Below are 24,902 nucleotides of genomic sequence, written 5' to 3'. Positions count from 1 at the left end.
GATTCTAGATAGTTTGTACGGCGATGAAAATGGTAAACTAATTAAGCATATCAAGGGATGACTCTTTTTGTTGGATGTGGCCAGGAGAGGAAGAACTAGTTTCACGAGGTTGTGGTGAGAAAGGTTGCACGGAGATGGGAAACAAATTTCTTTTTGTCAAATTGCCGGGTAGGAGAGGCAAGGGTGGGTGAGATGGGTAGTTGGGTGAAAGGCATGGCAACAGGGCGGGGCAGGGACGGGTTTTATGTTTCCTGCCCTCGCCCCCATATCTGTTTGAGTAAAATCTGTGTACTTATTTTTGTCCTTGTGAGGTTCGAGTTTTTTCGTCCCGTCTCTACTCGCTCTTAAACCTTTTTTTCTTCTTCTATTTCTAATAAATATGAATAAATTTTAAAAAATAAATAAAAAAAAAGTAAAATAATATAAATTTTTATATATAAATATTTTTAATTTTGGTTTATATATATATATATATAAAAATAATTTTTAATTATATTATTAAGCAGGATGAGACAGGGACGGGCCGATTTTATCAATCTGAAAAAAACTGAACCTGCTAAATACGAATTTTCTCCCTCCAAATCAAAGTAGGTTAGATTGTCATGCTATGAATAATTGGTTTGAGAGTGGCAATGGAGGAGTGTTTTTGTTTTAATGGAAAGTCCAATTGGCAAATTCCCCGAAAGGGGGTTGGTTCGTGAGAAGGATAGGTGGTTTTGGACAAATAACCCATATGATATTTATACTGTTCCTTCGATTTACAAGGTCCTAATGAATTGTACTTAGGATGAAGTGTTTAATGCTGTACCGTGGTGGGCCGATGTATGGTGGTGGACCGACCCAAAACACACATCGTCCCGAGACCGATCCAACACGCATGGCCCAACATCCGACCCAATACGCCACGCCGTGGCACCTAAAACTAAGATGGCTTTAGACGATCCCGGGATTCTTGGGATAAGGGGGATGACGGTCATAAATGCAGGGGATAGTGAACCCATAGTGGGGCGTGATTCAAGGGATCCACAGAGGGAACGCGACACTACTATACATAGCAATGATTGGGGACGAGCAGATTAGGTTACTCTCATCGAATGTTCTAGGTCGGGACTGCTGCCAAGCGCTCTTAGCTGGGTACCGCCAAGGGTTCTTCGGCGGCGGTCTCTCATACCGGAACATTTTGGAGAAGGAACGCGACACTACTATACATAGCAATGATTGGGGACGAGCAGATTAGGTTACTCTCATCGAATGTTCTAGGTCGGGACTGCTGCCAAGCGCTCTTAGCTGGGTACCGCCAAGGGTTCTTCGGCGGCGGTCTCTCATACCGGAACATTTTGGCGCCCACCGTGGGGCAGGTAAAACTGCATTCCCACACCCTTCCTGTTTGAAGAAGACGGACGGCCGCGATGACAAGACCCCTGAGAAGCAACACGGCAGGAACCAATGGCAGCAATGCCGCTGGTTTCTTAACCGGGAACCCCAGCAGATGTGAAAACCCTCCTGCTGGAGGATCCACCCTTGAAGAAGTTTTGGCCGCAATGGAAACCTTACGAAGGGAGAACCAAGAAGTGCGTCGAAGGGCAGAAGAAGCTGAGCGTTTGTACCAACGAAACCACACGGAGACCAGTAACAACCCGACGTTACAAGAGATCCTGGCCACAGTGGAGACGCTGAGGCGGGAAAATGAAGAGGCGCGGCAGCGAGCAGAAGAAGCAGAACGCCTACGCCAGCACCACATCGAAACATTGAATAATGATCCAGCGATAAGGGAGATCAAGATCACGGTAGAAGCTCTGAGACGTGAGAACGAAGAGGCGCGGAGGAGAGTGGAGGAATCCGAGCGTCTACGTCAGGAAGATCACGAGCGTATGCGTCACCTCAATGAGGACCATCAAAGAAGAGCCGAGGCAGCGCAAGCGGCATTACAAGCCCAAATTGCAGAGCTACGAAGAGGCAACACTGAAGGAGGAGGACCAGAACCGTCAAGAGGGGGAGTAGAACCACCGAGGGCATTCCAACCTTTTTCCGAAGCCATAGAACGTGAAGTTGTGCCCCCGTACTTGGCCATCCCACGTATCACGCCGTTTGATGGCACCCAGGACCCTGACGAACACCTGATGATTTATCGGGCCCATATGTTAATTAATGGTGGATCTGATGCAGTATTTTGTAAACTTTTTGTAGGTACCCTCACAGGGACGGCTTTGAAGTGGTTCAGCCAACTGGTAGATAGATCCGTAACCGGATATGACGTCTTGTCGCGACTTTTCGTGGCCCAATTCGCGGCAAACAAAAGGAAATCCATGACGATTGCGGATCTATTGGATGTCCGCCAATACCGAGAAGAGTCCCTGAAGGAATACTTAGACCGATTCAACCAAGTCGCAATCAAAGTGGCTAACCCTGACGAGCAAATGTTTGTGATTGCTTTCAGCAAAGGACTCAGGTCAGGACCATTTTCAGAATCCCTCGTTCAAAGGACGGCTGAAAACATGACCGAGGTCCGTGCAAGAGCCGCTTGCCACATCGAGGCGGAAGAAAGTGAGACTTGGAAGAGAGAGGCTGAGAAGAGGGAGAATACACACACTCTAACCACCACAAATAGCCGCCATCTAAAGGTGAAAAACGACTGGTCGAAAAGAGACAACGTCCAACAGGCAAACCGTACCAGTTATCACAGTAAAACCAGACATAGCAACGCTTCAGACTCTGTCGATATCGGAAATCCGACGCCGTTGAACATATCTAGACGCCGAATCCTAAGAGATGTGAACGTCACACGCCTGCTAAGCTTCCCGCAAAAGGGCAGTCGTATGCTGGGACCGGACAGAGAAAGCTGGTGTGAGTTTCATCGCGCATACGGTCACGACACGGAGGAATGTTACGACCTCATCCAACAAATGGAACGCCTGATCATGGAGGGTCATTTGAAAACCTATTTAAGGCGTCGGGGTCGGAAAGACGAAGGGGGCAGTTCAGGAGTGACACGACACCAATCAGTTCCGAGACGGTCAGCTACCGATCGCCAAAAGGACGATCATGAACGTCCCGTGCTCGACGATTTCAATACCATCGCCGGTGGCTTTGCTGGTGGCGGATCGACGTCAGCCGCGCGAAAAAGGTACGCTCGCTCCATCTTTTCTATAAACCAGGTGTGGGAATCCCGACCATCTGCGCCGATCACTTTTTCAGACGACGATTACAGAGGGGTCACTCCTCACGAGGATGATCCCGTAGTGATTTGTGTAACCATGATGAGTCGAAATGTTAAAAGGGTGTTAGTAGATCAGGGTAGCTCGGCAAATGTCCTATTTTGGGACGCGTTCATCGGCCTGGAAATCCCCAACGATCGCCTTCAACCATTTGACGGGGTACTGGTTGGTTTTACAGGCGATGAAATTGAAATAAGAGGATACGTGGAACTCAAGACGACCTTTGGCACAGGAACCTCTATGAAAACCATCACGGTAAAGTACCTAGTAGTCAATTCTCCCTCTTCCTACAATGTATTGCTGGGGAGACCATCCCTGAACAGGCTACAAGCAGTGGTGTCAACCCCACACCTCAAAATGAAGTACCCCCTAAGCAACGGAGGAGTAGGTTCGATCGGAGTTGACCAACAAGTATCAAGAAAGTGTTACCACGAGAGCATGAAGAAGAAGCGAGCATCACAATTTGCTGGGCCCCCATATCAGGTACAGTTTCTCGACCTTGATCCAAGGGAAGATTTCCCCAAGGATCGTCCTCAACCCGCCGAAGATTTAAAGACTGTCACAATTGCGCCGGGAAAGCAAGTCAAGGTGGGAAACTCACTCGAGCCGCAAGTGGAGGATGCTTTAGTACAGGTTCTTCAAAGAAACATCAACGCATTCGCTTGGCACCCACGTGATATGCCAGGAATCGACCCTGATTTTTTGTGTCATAGACTCGCCATCGATCCCCGAGCAAAACCTGTAACGCAAAAGCGGAGAAAATTCAGAGACGACAAAAAGAAAGCAATTCGCCAAGAAGTAGACAAATTGCTATCAGCTAGTCACATCCGAGAAATCCAATACCCAGGGTGGCTAGCGAACGTTGTGATGGTCAAAAAATCCAACGGCAAATGGCGGATGTGTGTCGACTTTACCGACTTAAATAAAGCCTGCCCAAAAGATTCATATCCCCTTCCCAACATTGATTGCTTGGTGGACGGAGCATCAGGATACAAACTACTCAGCTTCCTGGACGCCTATTCAGGTTACAATCAGATCTGCATGCATCCCAATGATGAGGACAAGACATCATTCATAGCCGACACAGCTAATTACTGCTACAAAGTCATGCCCTTTGGGCTAAAGAATGCTGGGGCCACCTACCAACGTCTGATGGACAGAATATTGGTACACATGATCGGCCGAAACGTCGAAGCATACGTAGACGACATGGTTGTAAAGTCCTCTGATAACAGCTCTCACGTGTCAGACCTGCAGGAACTTTTCGACACGCTAGGGAAACACCAACTGAAGCTCAACCCAGAGAAGTGCTCATTCGGCGTTCAAGCGGGGAAATTCCTAGGTTTCATGTTAACTCACCGAGGTATTGAAGCCAATCCGGAACGATGCTCGGCCATCATTAACATGCGAAGCCCAAGCAGTGTCAAAGAGGTCCAGCAACTAACGGGACGGATCATATCGTTGTCGCGTTTCCTGGCAAAAGTTGCTGACAAGGCCCTTCCCCTTTTTAGTTGTCTGAAAAAGAAGAAAACATTCACGTGGTCCACCGAGTGCGAGGCAGCGTTCGGCCAATTGAAAGAATGTTTAGGGAGCCCTCCCATCTTATCGAAACCAACGACGGGTCTCCCCTTGTTATTATACGTGGCAGTCTCCGATCAGGCAATGAGCACCGTCCTTGTCCAGGAAGACGGCGAACAGCGACCCGTCTACTTCATCAGCAAAGTCTTCAAAGGCGCCGAAGTGCGATACAACAAGATTGAAAAGGTGGCACTCGCCATATTGGCGACCGCCAGAAAAATTCGTCACTATTTCCACAGTTATCAGGTAATCATCAGAACCGACCAACCAGTACGACAAGTTCTGCAGAAACCCGACTTAGCCGGCCGAATGATGAAATGGTCGGTTGAATTATCAGAGTTCGGGTTGCAATACGAACCTCGGGGACCGATTAAATGTGACACCCTCTACCCCAACATAAATACAATAGATATAAACCATCTATATATAAATTCTTTCTTAGTCTAATATAAAATAATTATCTCAAGTATCATTGGGTAAAAGATGCACATTCATAATTTTCAACTATAAGTATCAAATTGTCAAGAAATAATAAAATAAAGATTATAGATTAATCCCAGTAAAGGTGGCAGGGCCTCCTAGTTAGAAATTAACTTATAATCTTTTAGAAAAATTATAATATGACAAAAATACACACTTTCAACATAAATAACATAAAAATTACAAAAGAAAAATAATAATAATTTAACAATAAGTCTAGCTAATCCCGATGTCACATCCTATCAGAGCGAAACCCAAACAGAAGCCTAAGCTTCACCACCAACATCCTCAGCCTCATGCTAATTATCTGCATCATAATTTAAATATACACAAAAATGACAAGGGAGTGAGAAACTTCTCACTCAGTTGCAGATATAGAAATAAAAGTTAAATAGCACACACACACGCAATATAATTCACATATATAATCAATCTCACATATATGCTTATGTATAATGATTTTCTTGACTTGACTCACTAATGTATGCATGTGGCGCCATACGGAAGTTGCAGAATTCATCACTGGTGACCCGAAGGCACACCTATACAATTGTCGGTGACCCTAAGGTACACCTATCATTGGTGTTCATACACCTCGTTAGCATATCGTGGGTGACCCAAAGGTACACCTTGTTAGTCGTGGGTATGCGGCCTCAGCGGCACACCTGGAGTAATATGTGCATATGATGCATGTCATACATTCACAGACTCAACCTTTAGCATGTTACACATATTATATTCATATTTCATAATTAAGAATTATTTCAATAATCCAATTTAATAGTCCAATAGTCCAACAGTCCAAACAGTCCAACAGTCCAAACAGTCCAACAGTCCAACAGTCCAACAATCCAACAGTCCAACAATCCAACAGTCCAGAGGTTGCTTAGGTATCATATTTTTCAATAATAATATATTAAGATCTTTTAAGTAAAGTAGGAAGCTTAAAAGGTAATATAATATAATAAGGAGGCTCAGCCTTCCATTTAAATAATAGATTACAAATTTATAAATACTTAGGAGGCTTAGCCTTCCATTCAAATAACAGATTCTAATATGTAAATAAATAAGATATAAAACAAAACACATCAATAATACATATTCAAAGAAATAAACAACAGGCAAGGGATCGGGAGCCAATCCAACAAACAAACTATTTAACAATTATTCCCACACCCCCAAGCGAGGTTTCCCACTCCCCCCTTACCTGGGTTTACAGAAATTTGGGCAGAATCTCCTCCTCTCTATCTTTCCTTAAAAGGAATCGGAATTAGGGCAGAATCTCTTCCTCTTTCTCCTTAAACAAGACACTAGAGCAGAACCTCCTTTTCTTTCTCCTTCTCTCTCTCTTACTTTCTCTCTCTATTTCTCCAGAATTTCTTTCTCTCTAGAATTCTAAATTTTCAAAACCTTAAGTCCCTATTTATAGAATTTTTGAAGTTACTATGCACTATGCACTATTCATTAAAATAATATTATAAATTACTATGCACTATGCACTATTCATTAAAATAATATTATAAATTACTATGCACTATTCATTATTATATTCAAATTTATTATAAAATTTGAACCCGCGTCCCTCGTGCAGCCGCCCTTCACTGTGCAATTGCATAGTGAAATACTATTCATACATACGTATACGTAAATAGTAAAATACGTATACATAAATAGTAAAATACGTATACATAAATAGTAAAAATACGTATACGTAAATAGTAAAATACATAAATAAAATACTTATTCACATAATAAATACATAAAAAAATATTTCTTTTCATTGAATAAAATTTGGGATGTTACAATTCTCCCCTCCTTTTAGAAATTTCGTCCCCGAAATTTTTGCAATGGTAAACTCTTCGCATTCTTACTTCTAATTCTTATGCAACATCACTACCTTGTTGATGTACAACTTTTATCAATTTCCTCAAAGGATTTTGCTTAGGGAAAGATCTTGACGAATTTATCCACTTAAACACAAACAAAATCAATTTCTTAAGCGTTTTAGACAAATCTTACACTAGGGTCTATCTATTCACCATCTTACTTCCAAAATGGAGCATCTAAGTGCTACAAGATTCTTAAAAACTTCTAGTATGCTAACCATAAATATACAATTGCTTTACTCCTCTCTTCATCTTAGGTCACAAAATATCTTCTTAAGATTTTGGTACATCTTAGTAGTTTCTGAATGGATACTAAAGATACTCTTATGACCTTCTTCTAGGATTGCTTTATTAAATTCTAGCACACTAGGAATGCACAACTTATCCTTAAATCTCAAAACTCCATCCACTCCAAATTTAAACTCACTCTCCATATCTTGATTCAAGTTCTCTACTTCTCTTTCCATATTAGACCATCACGCTTCCCCTGCGCCACTCTGATACATTTTAGTAACTCCTAAATAAATGTTAAGAGTACTCTTATGTCCTTTCAAGTTTTATAACTAAACATCCAACTGTGTCCTTTCTAATCTCTTGCTTATTTGGGTCACTAATAAAGGATCTAACTCCTAGTTCCTCTAATCTCATCTATTAATCTGATAGTTACTTCCAACATAAATAATTCAATGCTACTAGGGTAATCTTACACATCAAGCATAAGTTTCTAAATTCTGCAATCAAATTCAATCCTTAAATCATCAAAATAATAATTTGGTTATCATTGTAATCCAGATATTTGCCACAACATCAACACCTAAGCATTAGATACACATATCAGATCACTAATTTTACTACTCTATCTACAACCAATTCAAACTCTTCTATGATCAATTCTAAAGATCAGGTACCTAAGCATAATGTACACTCGGTATCCATATCAGTTCTCTAGTTTCACCATTTCATCTTCACCCAAGTCATAATCATATCCATCACCTTAACCTATAGCCTTATAACTTGTTACCAAAATAAATCAACTAATTATGCTCCTATAATTTTCTTCAACAATCCATTCGTTATTCATACTTAATCTCACAATACTAGAAGTAACCTTATAATCCAAACTTAAATTTCTAATTTGAGCCAAAAAGATTCATCTCTCTAATCATAATGAAAGATAAAGATTTCCTCAAAACATCAATCACCACAATGGCTTTAGCCAAATAATAAGATCAAAATTTTACTCCTTAAGAAATTTCAACTATTTCTTTTATCTCGTATTCAACCCCTTTGGTCAAAAGATATTTAAGGTTCTTATGATCACTAAATACCTCAACCATAGAATCATATAGTTAGTGTCTCCAAATCTTAGTATAAATGACAAAGTCGCTAACAAGGTTATGGGTAAGGTAATTTCTCTCATGAATTTTCAATTTCTTAGAAACATAAACTACTATCTTTTCTTCTTGCCACAATATTCTTCCTAAACCTATTTTCAGAGACATATTTATATATCACAATAATCTTACTAAAATCTAGTAATATTAACACTAGTCAATCTTTCCTTAAGAGTTTGAAAACTACTTCCTCAATTGTTATCCCATACTAATGTAACTCCTTTCTAGTCAATTCAGTCAAAGGTAATAGTAAGTAATTCAAAGAAGTAAGCAACGAAATGATTTGGGTAGTTAAAAATATACATAGGTTCAAGAATTCCTGATATAGATTATCCTTACGGTTGATTCCAAGGGTAGGCAAGAAACAACCTAGTGAACTGAAACATCTTAATAACCAAAGAAACGAAGGCAAAAGCAATTTTTATAGTGAGAGCAGTTTAAACCATGAACAGCTGTTAAAAAAAAAATTACTCACTGAATTTTCATATAAACTATCAAACAAGACTCCTGATTTTACTAATTGACTCAAGTATCTCTCACTTAAGCACAACTTAGGTAGATCTTCCTCCGCAAGAAATTTCATGGTCTAGAATACTCACCTCATACAATCCAAATTCATACTTAGACAATCTAGTTTAAATCTATACTCTAATATGATCATCTCACATCCTAAGGTCAAAAACATTTTATTATCGCAACCCTCCACTGATTGATCCATAAAGTCATCTATTCTTATTTCTACATACATGTATATCAAATCATATTAGAATACCTTTTTCATAAATATCATTCCTAAGCATGTATGAATTGATCATTGCTTACATCCTATAGCATGTACAAGAACCAACTTTTACTACTCTGCATTATATCATTTTAATAGACCTATCAAATACAAAACCTCAAAATATCATATTTAAATCTATTTTTATGCCTAACAACTCAAAATATCATGATAGCATATATCTGCCTGACACACAGAGTTGTATTCATCCAAGTGATTTCAAACCTATCTCAAACGAAAGTTAAGTGAATAAGCTACAACTCTTTATGAAGACATAAAATTTCCAAGAGATCATCTCTTTAGCTAAAGATTCAAATATCACCACTAATAAATTCAGTGCTTACTAAATTTCTAATCACCAAGGCAGTCATAACTTGAAGTTCTAAATTTTTGTTTCATCTTATCCTAGTTCTATTGAAAAGATAATATCTAAAGCCATATTCTTCATAAAGACCTCAAAATATAAATTTCGTCGATATAATACTCATACTATCATAACAAACTATAATGAAAATATTTTCGACACCAAATAGCAATAATGTATCAATATATCTAATGCCACAAAATACCTCAACTTTTTCCAAATTCACTACTTAATTTCTCATTCAAGTCTCTCCTTACTTTTCTCAATCAAAACAACTCTCATGCTACCTAAACCATAAATAATTAACATACCAATAATAACACTTAAGGGAATTAACATCATTTCGATCTCTCACCAAAGAGACAACCACCTTTAGATTCAACCTGCTACAACTATAGATGTCAGAAACTTCACCAATCATAAACTCTTAGTACACTCAATATATCACCTCCCATCCAAGGTTCTAATAATTCGAGTTGGCTAACACTATCATGATTATCATTCCTCTGATTACAAACTAACTTAACAATCTCAAACTCAACAATATCAACACAGGACGAACATCATCATCATAATACACAACAAACAAGACATAGTCAGAGTACACAACAGAGTCATGATAAGCACATAACACACACGGTTGATAAACTCGACTTGCTCTGATACCACTAAATGTGACACCCTCTACCCCAACATAAATACAATAGATATAAACCATCTATATATAAATTCTTTCTTAGTCTAATATAAAATAATTATCTCAAGTATCATTGGGTAAAAGATGCACATTCATAATTTTCAACTATAAGTATCAAATTGTCAAGAAATAATAAAATAAAGATTATAGATTAATCCCAGTAAAGGTGGCAGGGCCTCCTAGTTAGAAATTAACTTATAATCTTTTAGAAAAATTATAATATGACAAAAATACACACTTTCAACATAAATAACATAAAAATTACAAAAGAAAAATAATAATAATTTAACAATAAGTCTAGCTAATCCCGATGTCACATCCTATCAGAGCGAAACCCAAACAGAAGCCTAAGCTTCACCACCAACATCCTCAGCCTCATGCTAATTATCTGCATCATAATTTAAATATACACAAAAATGACAAGGAAGTGAGAAACTTCTCACTCAGTTGCAGATATAGAAATAAAAGTTAAATAGCACACACACACGCAATATAATTCACATATATAATCAATCTCACATATATGCTTATGTATAATGATTTTCTTGACTTGACTCACTAATGTATGCATGTGGCGCCATACGGAAGTTGCAGAATTCATCACTGGTGACCCGAAGGCACACCTATACAATTGTCGGTGACCCTAAGGTACACCTATCATTGGTGTTCATACACCTCGTTAGCATATCGTGGGTGACCCAAAGGTACACCTTGTTAGTCGTGGGTATGCGGCCTCAGCGGCACACCTGGAGTAATATGTGCATATGATGCATGTCATACATTCACAGACTCAACCTTTAGCATGTTACACATATTATATTCATATTTCATAATTAAGAATTATTTCAATAATCCAATTTAATAGTCCAATAGTCCAACAGTCCAAACAGTCCAACAGTCCAAACAGTCCAACAGTCCAACAGTCCAACAATCCAACAGTCCAACAATCCAACAGTCCAGAGGTTGCTTAGGTATCATATTTTTCAATAATAATATATTAAGATCTTTTAAGTAAAGTAGGAAGCTTAAAAGGTAATATAATATAATAAGGAGGCTCAGCCTTCCATTTAAATAATAGATTACAAATTTATAAATACTTAGGAGGCTTAGCCTTCCATTCAAATAACAGATTCTAATATGTAAATAAATAAGATATAAAACAAAACACATCAATAATACATATTCAAAGAAATAAACAACAGGCAAGGGATCGGGAGCCAATCCAACAAACAAACTATTTAACAATTATTCCCACACCCCCAAGCGAGGTTTCCCACTCCCCCCTTACCTGGGTTTACAGAAATTTGGGCAGAATCTCCTCCTCTCTATCTTTCCTTAAAAGGAATCGGAATTAGGGCAGAATCTCTTCCTCTTTCTCCTTAAACAAGACACTAGAGCAGAACCTCCTTTTCTTTCTCCTTCTCTCTCTCTTACTTTCTCTCTCTATTTCTCCAGAATTTCTTTCTCTCTAGAATTCTAAATTTTCAAAACCTTAAGTCCCTATTTATAGAATTTTTGAAGTTACTATGCACTATGCACTATTCATTAAAATAATATTATAAAATACTATGCACTATGCACTATTCATTAAAATAATATTATAAATTACTATGCACTATTCATTATTATATTCAAATTTATTATAAAATTTGAACCCGCGTCCCTCGTGTAGCCGCCCTTCACTGTGCAATTGCATAGTGAAATACTATTCATACATACGTATACGTAAATAGTAAAATACGTATACATAAATAGTAAAATACGTATACATAAATAGTAAAAATACGTATACGTAAATAGTAAAATACATAAATAAAATACTTATTCACATAATAAATACATAAAAAAATATTTCTTTTCATTGAATAAAATTTGGGATGTTACATTAAAAGCCAAGCCTTGGCAGATTTTGTATTAGAACTTACCTCCCCCAGCATAACCGACTCACAACAGCATCCATGGATTTTATCGGTAGACAGTTCGTCAAACCTCAAGGGCAGCGGCGCGGGAATCATTCTCGAGGGACCTGATGGGGTCCTCGTCGAGCAATCTTTACGATTTGACTTTAAGGCCAACAACAATCAAGCGGAGTATGACGCTTTAATAGTAGGAATGAGTTTGGCACATGAGATGGGCGTGCAGACCCTCATCGCCCGAAGCGACTCGCAGTTAGTAACCGGCCAAGTTGCAGGAATGTTCCAAACCAAAGATCCTCAGTTGGCGAGATACTTGGAGAAAGTACGGGAGATCTCGGCCTCATTTTCTACTTTTTCCCTCTCCCACGTCCCGAGAGACCAGAACTCACGAGCCGATTTGTTATCCAAACTGGCCAGCACGAAAAAGTCGGGTTCTAACCGATCCGTCATACAAGAAACCTTGAAACAGCCGAGCATCCACATGGACGAGTTTGATGTCTTGTTTTTGCAGGAAGAACACCAGTCTTGGATGGGACCCGTCATCGCATATCTCGAACACGGCACTTTACCAACAGCAACGGACCAAGCCAAAAAACTTATCCGCGACTCGGCGCAATTCACAATATTAGGCGGGAAATTATACCGAAGAGGTTTTAGCACCCCACTCTTGCGATGTTTGACATCCGCGCAAGGGGCCCGGGTGATGGCAGAAATGTGGAAGCCACATAGGCGGCCGATCACTAGCAAACAAAGTTTTGCGCGCCGGATACTTTTGGCCTTCACTGAAAGCTGATTGCGCCGATTTTGTCAAAAGGTGCGACCGTTGTCAAAGACATGCGAACTTGCACTCAGCCCCAGCCGAAACCTTGCACTCTGTTCTATCCCCTTGGCCTTTTAATAGATGGGGCATCGATATATTGGGCCCATTTCCCATGGCAGTCCGGCAGCTGAAGTTCCTCATAGTAGCCGTAGACTACTTCACCAAATGGGTGGAGGCCGAACCCATCGCAACCATCTCTGCCGAAAGAGTGAAATCCTTCATGTGGAAGTCGATCATATGCCGATTCAGAGTACCGTATGTCATTGTGGCCGACAATGGAACCCAGTTCGCTAGCTCCCGAGTACAACAATTCTGCCAAGGCTTGGGTGTTAAAATGTTGTTCACCTCCGTCGAACACCCACAGTCCAACGGGCAAGCAGAGGCGGCCAACAAGATTATATTATCAGGTTTGAAGAAACGTCTGCAAGACGCTAAAACTAATTGGGTTGACAACCTTAGCCAAGTCTTATGGTCGTATCATACCACACAGCACTCGTCCACCCACGAAACACCTTTTCGCTTAGTCTATGGGACGGACGCCGTGATTCCGATCGAAATCGGTGAACCAAGTTATCGCGTGGCATCCTTTTCCGACGCCGGTTCCGAAGAAGGACGACGAGCTGACCTAGACACCTTGGGAGAAATTCAACAGATGGCACACATCAAAGAAGAAGCGGCCAAAAGCCGAGCAGCAAAGAAATACAACTCTCGTGTCTTTCCGCGGTCTTTCAAACAAGGAGACTTAGTGCTCAAGAAAGCGCAACCACACCAAATCTCCAATAAACTGTCTCCAAGATGGCTCGGCCCTTTTAGAATCCTGCAGGTCATCGGCAACGGGGCGTACAAACTCGAAACTCTGGACGGTGGGGTCATTCCCCGCACATGGAACGCTGCAAACCTCCGATTTTATTACAGTTAATGTACCCGGTGCACTCTTTTCCTCCCTCGGTCTTTTTTTTTCCCAAACAGTTTACGGGTTTTTGGCCGAGAAGGTTTTTAATGAGGCACCTTTCATTTCAATCAATATGCAGTCATACCTTTACTTACTAATATATATGTTGCCTTTCATTCAACTCAATATATCCTCTTACTTCTCTACTGGCTTTACGCATATGTGTGTCGGCTTTAATCTTAAAAACGCTTCAAGGTCGGCGTCCCTACAATCTACACGATCGGTTTTCTACGAGCCACACCTTAGCGTAAAAAATGCTTTAGGGTCGGCATGTCTACAATCTACACGATCGGTTTTCTACGAGCCACACCTTAGCGTAAAAAACGCTTTAGGGTCGGCATATCTACAATCTACACGATCGGTTTCTACGAGCCACACCTTAGCGTAAAAAACGCTTTAGGGTCGGCATATGTACAATCTACACGGTCGGTTTTCTACAAGCTACACCTGGGCGTACAAAACGCTTCAAGGTCGGCGTCCCTACAATCTACACGATCGGTTTTCTACGAGCCACACCATAGCGTAAAAAACGCTTTAGGGTCGGCATATCTACAATCTACACGATCGGTTTCTACGAGCCACACCTTAGCGTAAAAAACGCTTTAGGGTCGGCATGTCTACAATCTACACGATCGGTTTTCTACGAGCCACACCTTAGCGTAAAAAACGCTTTAGGGTCGGCATATCTACAATCTACACGATCGTTTTCTACAAGCTACACCTGGGCGTACAAAACGCTTCAAGGTCGGCGTCCCTACAATCTACACGATCGGTTTTTTACGAGCCACACCTTAGCGTAAAAAACGCTTTAGGGTCGGCATATCTACAATCTACACGATCGGTTTTCTACAAGCTACACCTTGGCGCAAAAAAAAAAAAAAAAAAAAAAAAAAAAAAGGGCTTCAAGTCAAGGCCTTTAGTCCACTCGTGATTCCTACACACAATTGACCTAATTTCATGCGAATCGAATGAGAGCATGCCGAAGCTATCAATCAAGTCCCACAAGTAACAATACTTACAACTTTCTTTTCATACACATAGATAGATAGTTGGAAAGCATAAACACGACTTCACAGCGCATTGCAAAATGTCAAAACAACACTACGAAGATTTTTAGCAACACGCGAATAATACATAAACATAGTTCCACACAACAACATCAACATAAATAAGTTCTGTGATCAATCCTCCTCGGGCGGATCGACGAGTTTTCCATCCACCACCTCCTTGAAATACCCTACACCCGTCACATCAATTCCGTCGTGAATGATTTTCACTTGTGTGATCGCGGCATCAAACCCCTGCACAAACTTACTCATCGCGTCCATCTGGGCTGCTTGAAGAAGAGACGCATTCTTCTCAACTTCTTTCTTTTGGGACTCCACCTCGGCTTCCAGTCTTGAGGCTGCATCTAACGCTTTATCTCGGGCCTGAGTAAGTTCTTCAACTTCCAACTTCAGTCGCCCTACTTCCTCCTCCCAATTACCTTTCTCCAGTTCTAGGTCGCGCCGCCTCTCCAACGCCTTATCTCTCTCGCCGGTCACCCACTTCAAATCTGCTTGACTTTTCTTTTGAACCTCTTCAAGTGTGGATATTTTCTTCGCCTGAAACTTTATCTCCTTCGCCATCTCTCTCACTTTGTCTTCCTCCACTACCGACAATAAAGAGAGTCGGTTGACCAATGATTGAATACCTTTGGTCACAGTGAAAACACTCAACTTCTGCAAATCCTCCTTATCCTCCTCACACATAAAGCTCTGACGAATATGGGCCGAATGATTGAACTTCACGTCCCATAGCGACGTAGTTTTTCCCTTTCCAGTCCCCTTTTCAGTGGCTTCCCAATTATCCCCCACACAGTCAGTCAATGTGCGATCGACCGACTGCGCTTCTTCGTTGTAGTCGGTCGCCATCACTTGATCATCTTCCAAAATAACCACTTCTTTGGCCGCACCCAAGCGGCGCTTTTTCAAGGTCCCTGACACAAGCCTTCCAGGGTCATCCACCGATTTCTCAGGTGCCGGGACATCAGTCGGCTCACCTGCTATAGGAGTTCTCGTAGCCATCTGTTGTTTGTACAACTTCGCCAACTCCCGAGTCGACAAGCTTGCCATATTATCTGCAAAGAAACAAAACCACACTTAGTCATCTACAAGCCCCTACACCCAATACCACACGCACCACCTGAAACAATAGAAACCAACAAACTAGAGAATTCATTTTATGTTATACCTATGTATATTTTCAACTCGGTGGGCCTATTCTCTAGGTCTAATAATTTCCCAATACTGAATGACGCATTGAGCGCCATCATCTTCTCCACATCGTTGCGATCGGAAACCGACAGCTTATCTAGTCCCAGTTTCCCATACGTTGACGGATTTGATGACCAATAAAGTGGAAAACCCTCAAGCACGCTCGGTCTTCCCTCAGCAGACCGAATGCGAAAATACGACCTCTTGAACTCCTTATACGACGACAAATAAAGTGACAACAACCCCCGGTTTCGCACGCTATTTACCGACACCCAACTGCTCCTCTTGTTAACGCGATATTCAAAGAAAAAGAAAAATTTGTCGACAGAAGGAGTAACACCAAGAGCCTCACACAGAATCTCGTACCCTCGCACAAATGCCCAGCTATTAGGATGGAGTTGAGTGGGGCAATATTAAGGGTACGCAAAACACCACGCTCACACTCGGTCAAAGGCCATCGCATTTTCAACTTGGCAATCATCGTCTCATAACAAAAAGTAAACTTTTCGTCTTCTGAAGAGGAGCATGCACAAACAGGCTCCTTGTCCACACACGGTTCGCAAATCAACCCACCTTCGTCCCCATCACGGGTCAGCACATGTTCCCGCCGGAAACTACCAAGTCGTTCCCATGAATCATAAGCAGATTGGACCTCCAACACGTCCCCCTTAGCCCACGAATACATCTCCGCATACTCCATTTCTCTACCCAGCCGCTTTGTAACTCAAAGTATATATAAAGAAAGGAGGACGAACAAGCAACACCCAGTCTATTCTAAGATTTTCAGGGAAAGCCAAGGTTTAAGCGAGGCGGAGAAACGCGTACCTTGTAATTTCAAAGGAGGACTATCTTAAACCCTCGCCGCAAATAGTGGCCACACACACCTCTAAAAGACCTGAGCACCGCGCCGGAGTAGTTCCACAACAGTGAGAGAAACGCAAAAGATGGAACATTTTTATGCCCACCCCCTTTTATATAGCCAGCAAGAGGTGTATTGGACGCTGAACCAACTGAGTTGAACAGTCACGCGCAATAAATGTACCCCAAAACCCATAATTACGTTTTAAACCCTCACCATTCACGGAAAGCCACGTGGCCAGGGAAGCCGTCAACCTAAGCGTCACCTCAACACCAAACGTCGCGCATTAATTACGCTTCGATCACAGCACCACAGGCACCATGTACACACCCCACCAGGCACTCATAGCTCGTGAAGGACCACATGGCACGCAAGCCTGTCACGATAAACGACATTTTGACGAAAGCAGTGACCGGCTAAGTCCCTCCAAAATCAAAGGCCGACCCAACATGCTCTTCGCGCTTTAGTGCTTGAGCATGGAGGGCTATGTACCGTGGTGGACCGACCCAAACACACATCGTCCGGGGACCGACCCCACATGCTCTTCGCACTTTAGTGCTTGAGCATGGAGGGCTATGTACCGTGGTGGACCGACCCAAACACACATCGTCCGGGGACCGACCCAACATGCTCTTCGCACTTTAGTGCTTGAGCATGGAGGGCTATGTACCGTGGTGGGCCGATGTATGGTGGTGGACCGACCCAAAACACACATCGTCCCGAGATCGATCCAACACGCATGGCCCAACTTCCGACCCAATACGCCACGCCGTGGCACCTAAAACTAAGATGGCTTTAGACGATCCCGGGATTCTTGGGATAAGGGGGATGACGGTCATAAATGCAGGGGATAGTGAACCCATAATGGGGCGTGATTCAAGGGATCCACAGAGGGAACGCGACACTACTATACATAGCAATGATTGGGGACGAGCAGATTAGGTTACTCTCATCGAATGTTCTAGGTCGGGACTGCTGCCAAGCGCTCTTAGCTGGGTACCGCCAAGGGTTCTTCGGCGGCGGTCTCTCATACCGGAACAAATGCGAAAATAAATTAGGTGAAAGTGTGCAGTAAATTAATAAGTGGCCAAAACAGATTACCAAGTCTGAATCTTATTAAATTTTTCTCAATCACTTTTGCGAGCCAGGGATTTTATTCTTGGACAGCAAGTTTTTGTTCAAAATAGATATTCTTGATTGAGAATTAGATTTTATATTCAGTGATATAACCTTTTACGAAAACAAAAAATTAACTAAAATCAACTGATTATCTATAACAATGTAAGCAAAATTTAATAAAGTTGTAGATTCCAAAAGAATAAAAAAGAGAAGTTTGAACGAAATTGAATCAGGATGTGACATGGCAGAAGAGTAGAAAAAGTTGGAAGAATAAATGAAGGGAATTGCTGAAAAGACAAAAGTTGTGTAGTGACCTTCTCACGGGGTTCACGAATACAAAATGTTTGAGTGCATACGTTATATACTTCACTACTCACTCTCACTGTCACTGATAATACACAGCGCGCTTGTTGACAAGACAGAGCCTGGTTCTGGGATACAGATACAAGAGATTGGGCTTGGGAGTGGAACCATTTTGATCTTCCTCAAAATAACAAGGTTTATCCTCGTCAATGGTCCCCATCTTTCTGACCTCAGTGTGATAACTCATTTTGGTTCTGTTATATTTAAACCTCACCGTCTGGTTGATTGGCATTGGCACTGATGTTTCTCTTTCGACCCTTGTTTGGTTGCACACACTTTTGTTTGGTCCGTGAGTGTGGTGTGAAATCTGAACGGAAGAGGCTGCCCCAACGGCCAACGCTCCAGCACAATTCACCACTCCCTTCACGTATAACTCCTTTGCTTTCTTCAGAATTCTGATGGGGGTCAAAATGAAGTGCTTAAACTTGTTTTGCTTCTTTCCTTCCTTTCTCATGGTTGCTATAGCATTTCATGCCTATGCCTATGCCTATGCCAAATAAATATAAATAATGAATTAACGATTAGAATGAGTGACCATTGTTTTATTAATTTGCATTGGACTTGTCCCTTGATGCTCATAACATTTTAGACGGCAGGCTGGGAAGTCCGCCAGGGACGTCTAAAGGTCGTTGGACCTTGTCATCAACAAAACAATGCAAAATGGAAAATAAAATACACTGCGGTCGTTGGAGCTAATAAATAACCTTTTAGCCCAAAATCATAGGTAAACTCCTTTGCTATTATGCACTTGCTTTGAATTCATAGAATCCATATTAAACCTTATTTGTTATTTGTTAAGTGTAAACTCGTCGTCAGTTCCTTATTTGTTAAGATCGATTGCAAGTACTAAAGCAGTACTAAACTTCCAAAATTGTCTCACTTCCTCCTGTATTCGGCACAACCGAATGCGTCACAGTTTTGTGCGTTTGTAAAGTTAATTAGTCAGCAATATGCTTTTGTTTTCTTAAAACTTAGTAATATGATAGAGACAATACTCTTTAACTTTCAGGAAAATAATTTTCATGAGTTGCTTATCAATTTGTACCTTGTTTTTCCTTCATGTTCTATCAGGTTGAATATTATTATTTAGTGTTAATATGCTATTGAAATAGGCATTTAGCTTTAAAAGCAAATTATGATTCCATCACCCGTGTCTATTTTTCTTCAAAGTGTCCACAACTCTTGATACTAAAATTAGTTCCTCGTAAATTCCTGCATAATGAATCTCTGCCCATATCCTGACGATGCCAACGAAAATCATCTAAATTAACCATTTGCAATATTAACCATAGGAATGTAAAGAACAAAATAAATGTTTCCCAGAAGCAAAAATGGATTAAAATACTAGAAACGTTTTCCCGGCCAACAATGAAATATTGTCGTAAGAAAAATCGCATCACCATGAAAATTCCTCTTTATTAAATCTATGGTCCATACAGTACCAACAAATATTGTGAGAAATTAGATGAACAAGTCGTGTGCACAACAAATTCTATCATGCTGCTATAAGCATAGTTGAAAAGCAATCTGTAAAATACGTCAGAATCCAAAGAAACAAGATGTTCAATTATCATACTGTATTGATAGGGCTTAATAAAAATTCTACCCACATAAGCCAGGTCATAAACAGTCATCGTGCATGAAACTCAGCACAGACAGATTTTAAACATAAATTCCATGCACTCTAGAATTTGCAGCTCCATTAAAGCACTATGACAAAGTAAGAATTGTCGTAAACAAAGGGCTTTTTCGTTGTCTCCAAATCGCATCCACATACTTTAAAATGTGCCTTACTCTAATAATGGGACCAAATGCCCGGTTATTCGACAACAGAAAATGGTCAAAATCACAGCAACTACCATTTTACCCTGTTCTTGTTATATTTTTTTTCTTCCAAAGTACAGTGAATCACACTTGTACTTCCTGAGTACAAGATTTTTAAGGATTAAGAAATGTAACAAAATGTGACATAGTTCATCTGAAGCTATAAATATTTAATATGAAAGATTTTAGAACGAATTTAGCATGCCATTTCTCATGGTATTCTTCAATGTCGACAAACATAAGACAGATAATCTATCAAGTCATTCCCATTCCACAATAATCAACTTCAAAATTTTAAACAGCAAAAAGGAAATGCATTAACCTTAATGAATTGGACTCAACATATTCCTAGCCAAGAGGCTAAATTACAAAATAAACTAGCATATAGAGAAAGAAAAACTGGGCCAAAATCAAGCATCTGCAATGGTGACCTCGACCTCAACACCAGGTTCAATTGTGATTGAGGTAATCTGCTTAACCACATCAGGAGAACTATAGAGGTCAATGACTCTCTTGTGCACACGTAGCTCAAATCTGTCCCATGTGTTGGTGCCTAGAACAAGAAGCAAAAAAGGTCTTAAACAAAGGCTGATTATCATTCATTCAAAATGAAAACATACTAGCAAATAGCAATACCAAATACCAAAATATTGCTCTTACATTCTCTCTCGGCTAGCTTAATGACATTTTTAAAATCACCAACAAACAATCAATCATATATTGTCGCTAAGTTAAAGGTGGGACCAAATTTGAAACACAAAATTTCAAGTAGGATGAGAGAACTGGGTTTTAGAATGTAAATTTTGACCTAACTCAACCATGACTTAGTAAGGCGAAATTTGTCTCCCACTTACATACTCTCTTTTTTTTTTTTGCCTTATCCCTAGTCTATATGGGACTTGAATTTTTCCGATACACTAGTCTTTGGTGCAGAGATAAAAAGTGAGTGACCCTTTTAATGAATTTAGGACAGGGGACTTTGGGTTTTTTCCAATACTTAGGGGCAACATAAACCATAATAAGCACTCACCCGACAACTTGTGTTTTTAACAAAAATACAACGAAATCATGAAGCTACATTTGTAATTAAAATTTATGAAGCAAGAAAAACATTAAAAAAAAAAAGTTTAAACTAAAATTACCTTCACCACATGGGGATTTCCTGGTGGTTATATGAAGAACTTTAGTTGGCATCCTAACAGGTCCCTTGACCCTGAGGCGCTTGTCCTTGGCACCACGAACCAGGTCGGCACAAACTATCATAATCATAATGAAATGTAAAATAAATATAAAAAAAGGGTTTAAGAGTATGAGTTGAGTATTGAAGGATGAAAAGATACCCTTCTCGAGATTCTTGACATTCTTAGAGGAAAGGGTGATCCTAATCTTGTGGATCTGCTCTTGAGACTCCTCCAAACCGGGCTTAGTGGGCTTCATTGCAGCGTAAGCCATTGTTTCGTCAAGACGCTATGGTGAAGGTCCCCTCTGTTGTGCGCAGAAAATTAAGAATGCGATGTGAATAAAAAAGAACAGAGCATTGAGGAACGACGATGATAGATACCTTTGAGATTGAGAATTGGAAGCAAAATGCGGCGGGCTCTGCAGTCGGGGGCGGAAGCAGGTTTTACACAAATTCAGATTTATATTACTCTCTCTTCTTTACCATCTCTCATTGGGTCAAGACATGGGCCGGATCATCCATAGGCCTGCTTTTTATATGTCCCATTCTTTGCTTACCAAAATCAACATATATTCCTACTCTCAAAAATTTTATACCATTATCAATTTTTCTAATAATTATCCTAAAAGTTATACATAAAATCTAATTGATTCATACAATAATACTTTTACATTTTTAACAAATTTAAATTTAAATTTAAAAATTAGTATGTTATAACATTTGGTAAATTTGATAGCTCAAATTTTAAACGTCCGGTATTTTATTTCCATATTATTATGTCGTGCTCCATTTGAACTTTATTTTACAATATAAAATATGCTTTATGTACATGGGCTTTAGAGTGTGAAAATGAAAAGTCTTCTAATAAGGAAGTCTGGCTTTATAGCTATTAAAGTTGACCTGGAAAACACTTGCAACAGTATGAGATGGGCTTTTTAAAAATAATTATACTCTTGTATTGCATTTTATTTTTTAATTAATTTATATTTAAAGATAAAATAGAAATATATATATATATATATATATAATATATCTTCTTTAAAAATAATTTTTGTCCATTTTTGTAATATAAAAATACTAATTTTTTACGGAAGTACGGAGCAGGGTTTTTTCTTTTTTAGTGAAATACAATACCAGCAAATAAAATTCAGCAGCCAAATTTTAACAGAAATTTAGAAGTGCAGATATAGCATTCAACAAATTCGCATGACCTGGTGCGGCAACTCATGGGATGAAATGGTGTTTGGCGTTATTTTTAATTAAAATTAAATTTTTATCTTAATAATATATATAAATATATATTAATAAGATCTAGATTAAATTTAAGTATATATATTATTGAGTTAAAAATTTTAATTAAAAATAATATTAATCACTTTTAAAAAAATTGTATCTAAGTTTATTTAATATTTTTTATAATATTTTAAAATAAATGAGAAATAATATGCATAATATATGCTTTCTAAGGGAACCAATATCTGATATGGTTCAGTGTGAGACAATAGAATAATGCTATAGTGGTGCTATATTTTAAATAATTTTTATGTAAGAAATATATAATTTACAAGAGAAATTCTACTGTATCTCTATATATTTAAAGGATTTTAGAAGTGATTTTATTTTTTGTTTTTTTAAATATTTAATTTAAAATTGTTTAATTTTTAACATGTTTATATTTTTATTTTAATATATTTTAAATAAATTTAATATATATATATATATATATACACACATATATATATATGAATTGTTTGGATTTAGTAAAAATATTTTATACTTGTGTATAAATTATAAATTATAAAGAGTAAATTAAATAAAAAATTTATAAAATCTGTTAACTTTAGTAAATAAAATCTTACTGTGTTCTTCTCAAAATTATTTTAATTTTTACCAAAAAACTGAAACAATTAAATTAATATTTAGCAAAAAGAAATAATAAATTAATTATTTAAATGATTTATTTATTAAAAACGTATCATTTAATATAAAAGAAAAAAGGAAATAAAAAACTTATATTTTACATTATTTTGATTAATTTAAAAATAGAGCGTATCAAAATATTTCATTTTACAAGGCGACATAAAATAGCATTTGGCTGTTGTGGTACTACGCCACCTGCAAATGGCGTTGAAAGGAGCAGTGGCCAGTGGCCAGTGGCCAGTGGCCGTAGATAGGAATGATAATGGGATGGATCGGTACAGGTTTCATGATATTGTAACTCAAATTCATCCATTCGAATTTGTGGAGTATATAATTTTTGTTCTCATCCCCGTTGGATATAAGGTATATTCATATCGATACCCATCAATTTTTTTAAATATATATATATATATATGATATTTTTAAATTATTTTTTTATTATATTATAATTATAATTAAATTATTTCTATATTTTATATTTTAATGGAGAGATTTCTTAATAATTAAACAACTATAAATATTTCACATTATAATAAATAATTATATATAATAAAATATTAAATTTTTTTAACACAATTAAATCAAAAATAGGTATTAAATCAGAGACAGGTATGAAAAAGAATACGAGGTGAATAATTATATATTTTTACCCGTTCCTGATTTAATATATCAAATTTTATTCATACTCAACGTGAAGCTATTCGATTTTACAGAAATTTATTCTCAGATGACTCACAAGGCCACTTCGTAGATATGCAATACGGCGCACCACCGCAGCTTGGTGCAGAAGCAGTGACATCGCTTCTGGCACCCATTACAAAAGAGGAGGTTCGTAGAGCGGTAATGAGTATGAAATCGTTCAAGGCACCGGGACCCGATGGTTTCCAACCTTTCTTTTTTAACCAGTACTGGTCCATTGTAGGGGATGAGCTATGGCGAACTGTTAATGAGGCCTTCGTCAATGGTTAATCGGATTCTTCTCTATTAGAAACTCTTGTGGTCTTAATACCAAAAGTTGACCACCCCATGCACCTCAAGGAGTTCCGACCCATAAGCTTGTGTAATGTCGCATTCAAGGTCATCTCAAAGGTAATTGTTGCTAGGATTTGCCCCTTCTTGAACGACATTATAGGTCCATTTCAAGGGAGCTTCATACTTGGGCGGGGGACGACAGACAACATCATTTTGGCTTAGGAAGCAATCAACTTCATCCAAAAAGACAAGTCCAAACGAGTCGTTGGCATTGAAGATCGACCTGGAAAAAGCATATGATCGAATCAACTGGAATTTCCTTCAGGC

The 24,902-nt window shown here is 39.1% G+C and overlaps 2 protein-coding genes and 2 long non-coding RNA genes across 4 annotated transcripts; 1 reads left to right on the top strand and 3 right to left on the bottom strand.

Annotated features, from left to right (window-relative positions):
* The first annotated feature begins 1,409 nt into the window (after nt 1-1,409).
* LOC145953567 (uncharacterized) lies at nt 1,410-5,122 on the top strand. The gene is made up of 2 exons (XM_083067545.1): nt 1,410-4,979; nt 5,033-5,122. Exons 1-2 carry the CDS (start codon nt 1,410-1,412, stop codon nt 5,120-5,122), a joined length of 3,660 nt encoding a protein of 1,219 aa, XP_082923671.1.
* A 140-nt stretch (nt 5,123-5,262) lies between these two features.
* Nucleotides 5,263-9,687, bottom strand: LOC145952982 (uncharacterized). Its single transcript, XR_014430490.1, has 2 exons — nt 6,481-9,687; nt 5,263-5,580 (listed from the first exon to the last, which is right to left on the bottom strand). It is a non-coding gene; the product is annotated as an uncharacterized LOC145952982 (long non-coding RNA).
* Nucleotides 9,688-10,465: 778 nt separating this feature from the next.
* LOC145953285 (uncharacterized) lies at nt 10,466-11,857 on the bottom strand. The gene is made up of 2 exons (XR_014430826.1): nt 11,684-11,857; nt 10,466-10,783 (listed from the first exon to the last, which is right to left on the bottom strand). It is a non-coding gene; the product is annotated as an uncharacterized LOC145953285 (long non-coding RNA).
* An 8,887-nt stretch (nt 11,858-20,744) lies between these two features.
* Nucleotides 20,745-22,221, bottom strand: LOC109793298 (small ribosomal subunit protein uS10y). Its single transcript, XM_020352764.3, has 4 exons — nt 22,065-22,221; nt 21,844-21,988; nt 21,646-21,759; nt 20,745-21,056 (listed from the first exon to the last, which is right to left on the bottom strand). The coding sequence occupies exons 2-4, from the start codon at nt 21,953-21,955 to the stop codon at nt 20,914-20,916; spliced, it is 369 nt and encodes a 122-aa protein (XP_020208353.1). The 5' UTR covers nt 21,956-21,988; nt 22,065-22,221; the 3' UTR covers nt 20,745-20,913.
* Between the last annotated feature and the right edge of the window lie 2,681 nt (nt 22,222-24,902).

Source organism: Cajanus cajan, chromosome 11 (genome assembly GCF_000230855.2).
Source record: "Cajanus cajan strain Asha chromosome 11, NIPB_CcT2T_4, whole genome shotgun sequence".
Classification (NCBI taxonomy): domain Eukaryota; kingdom Viridiplantae; phylum Streptophyta; class Magnoliopsida; order Fabales; family Fabaceae; genus Cajanus; species Cajanus cajan.
The sequence above is the reverse complement of the archived record's forward strand: the minus strand, read 5'-3'. Positions and strand labels throughout refer to the sequence as shown.

Excerpts from the sequence above, each read along its gene's own strand:
- LOC109793298 (XM_020352764.3), bottom strand. The coding sequence starts at position 21,955 with ATGGCTTACGCTGCAATGAAGCCCACTAAGCCCGGTTTGGAGGAGTCT. Across the intron at positions 21,760-21,843 it reads TGTCAAGAATCTCGAGAAGG|TTTGTGCCGACCTGGTTCGT; the intron begins GTATCTTTTCAT and ends TGATTATGATAG. Across the intron at positions 21,057-21,645 it reads GAAATCCCCATGTGGTGAAG|GCACCAACACATGGGACAGA; the intron begins GTAATTTTAGTT and ends TTCTTGTTCTAG.
- LOC145953567 (XM_083067545.1), top strand. The coding sequence starts at position 1,410 with ATGACAAGACCCCTGAGAAGCAACACGGCAGGAACCAATGGCAGCAAT. Across the intron at positions 4,980-5,032 it reads GATACAACAAGATTGAAAAG|TTATCAGGTAATCATCAGAA; the intron begins GTGGCACTCGCC and ends CTATTTCCACAG.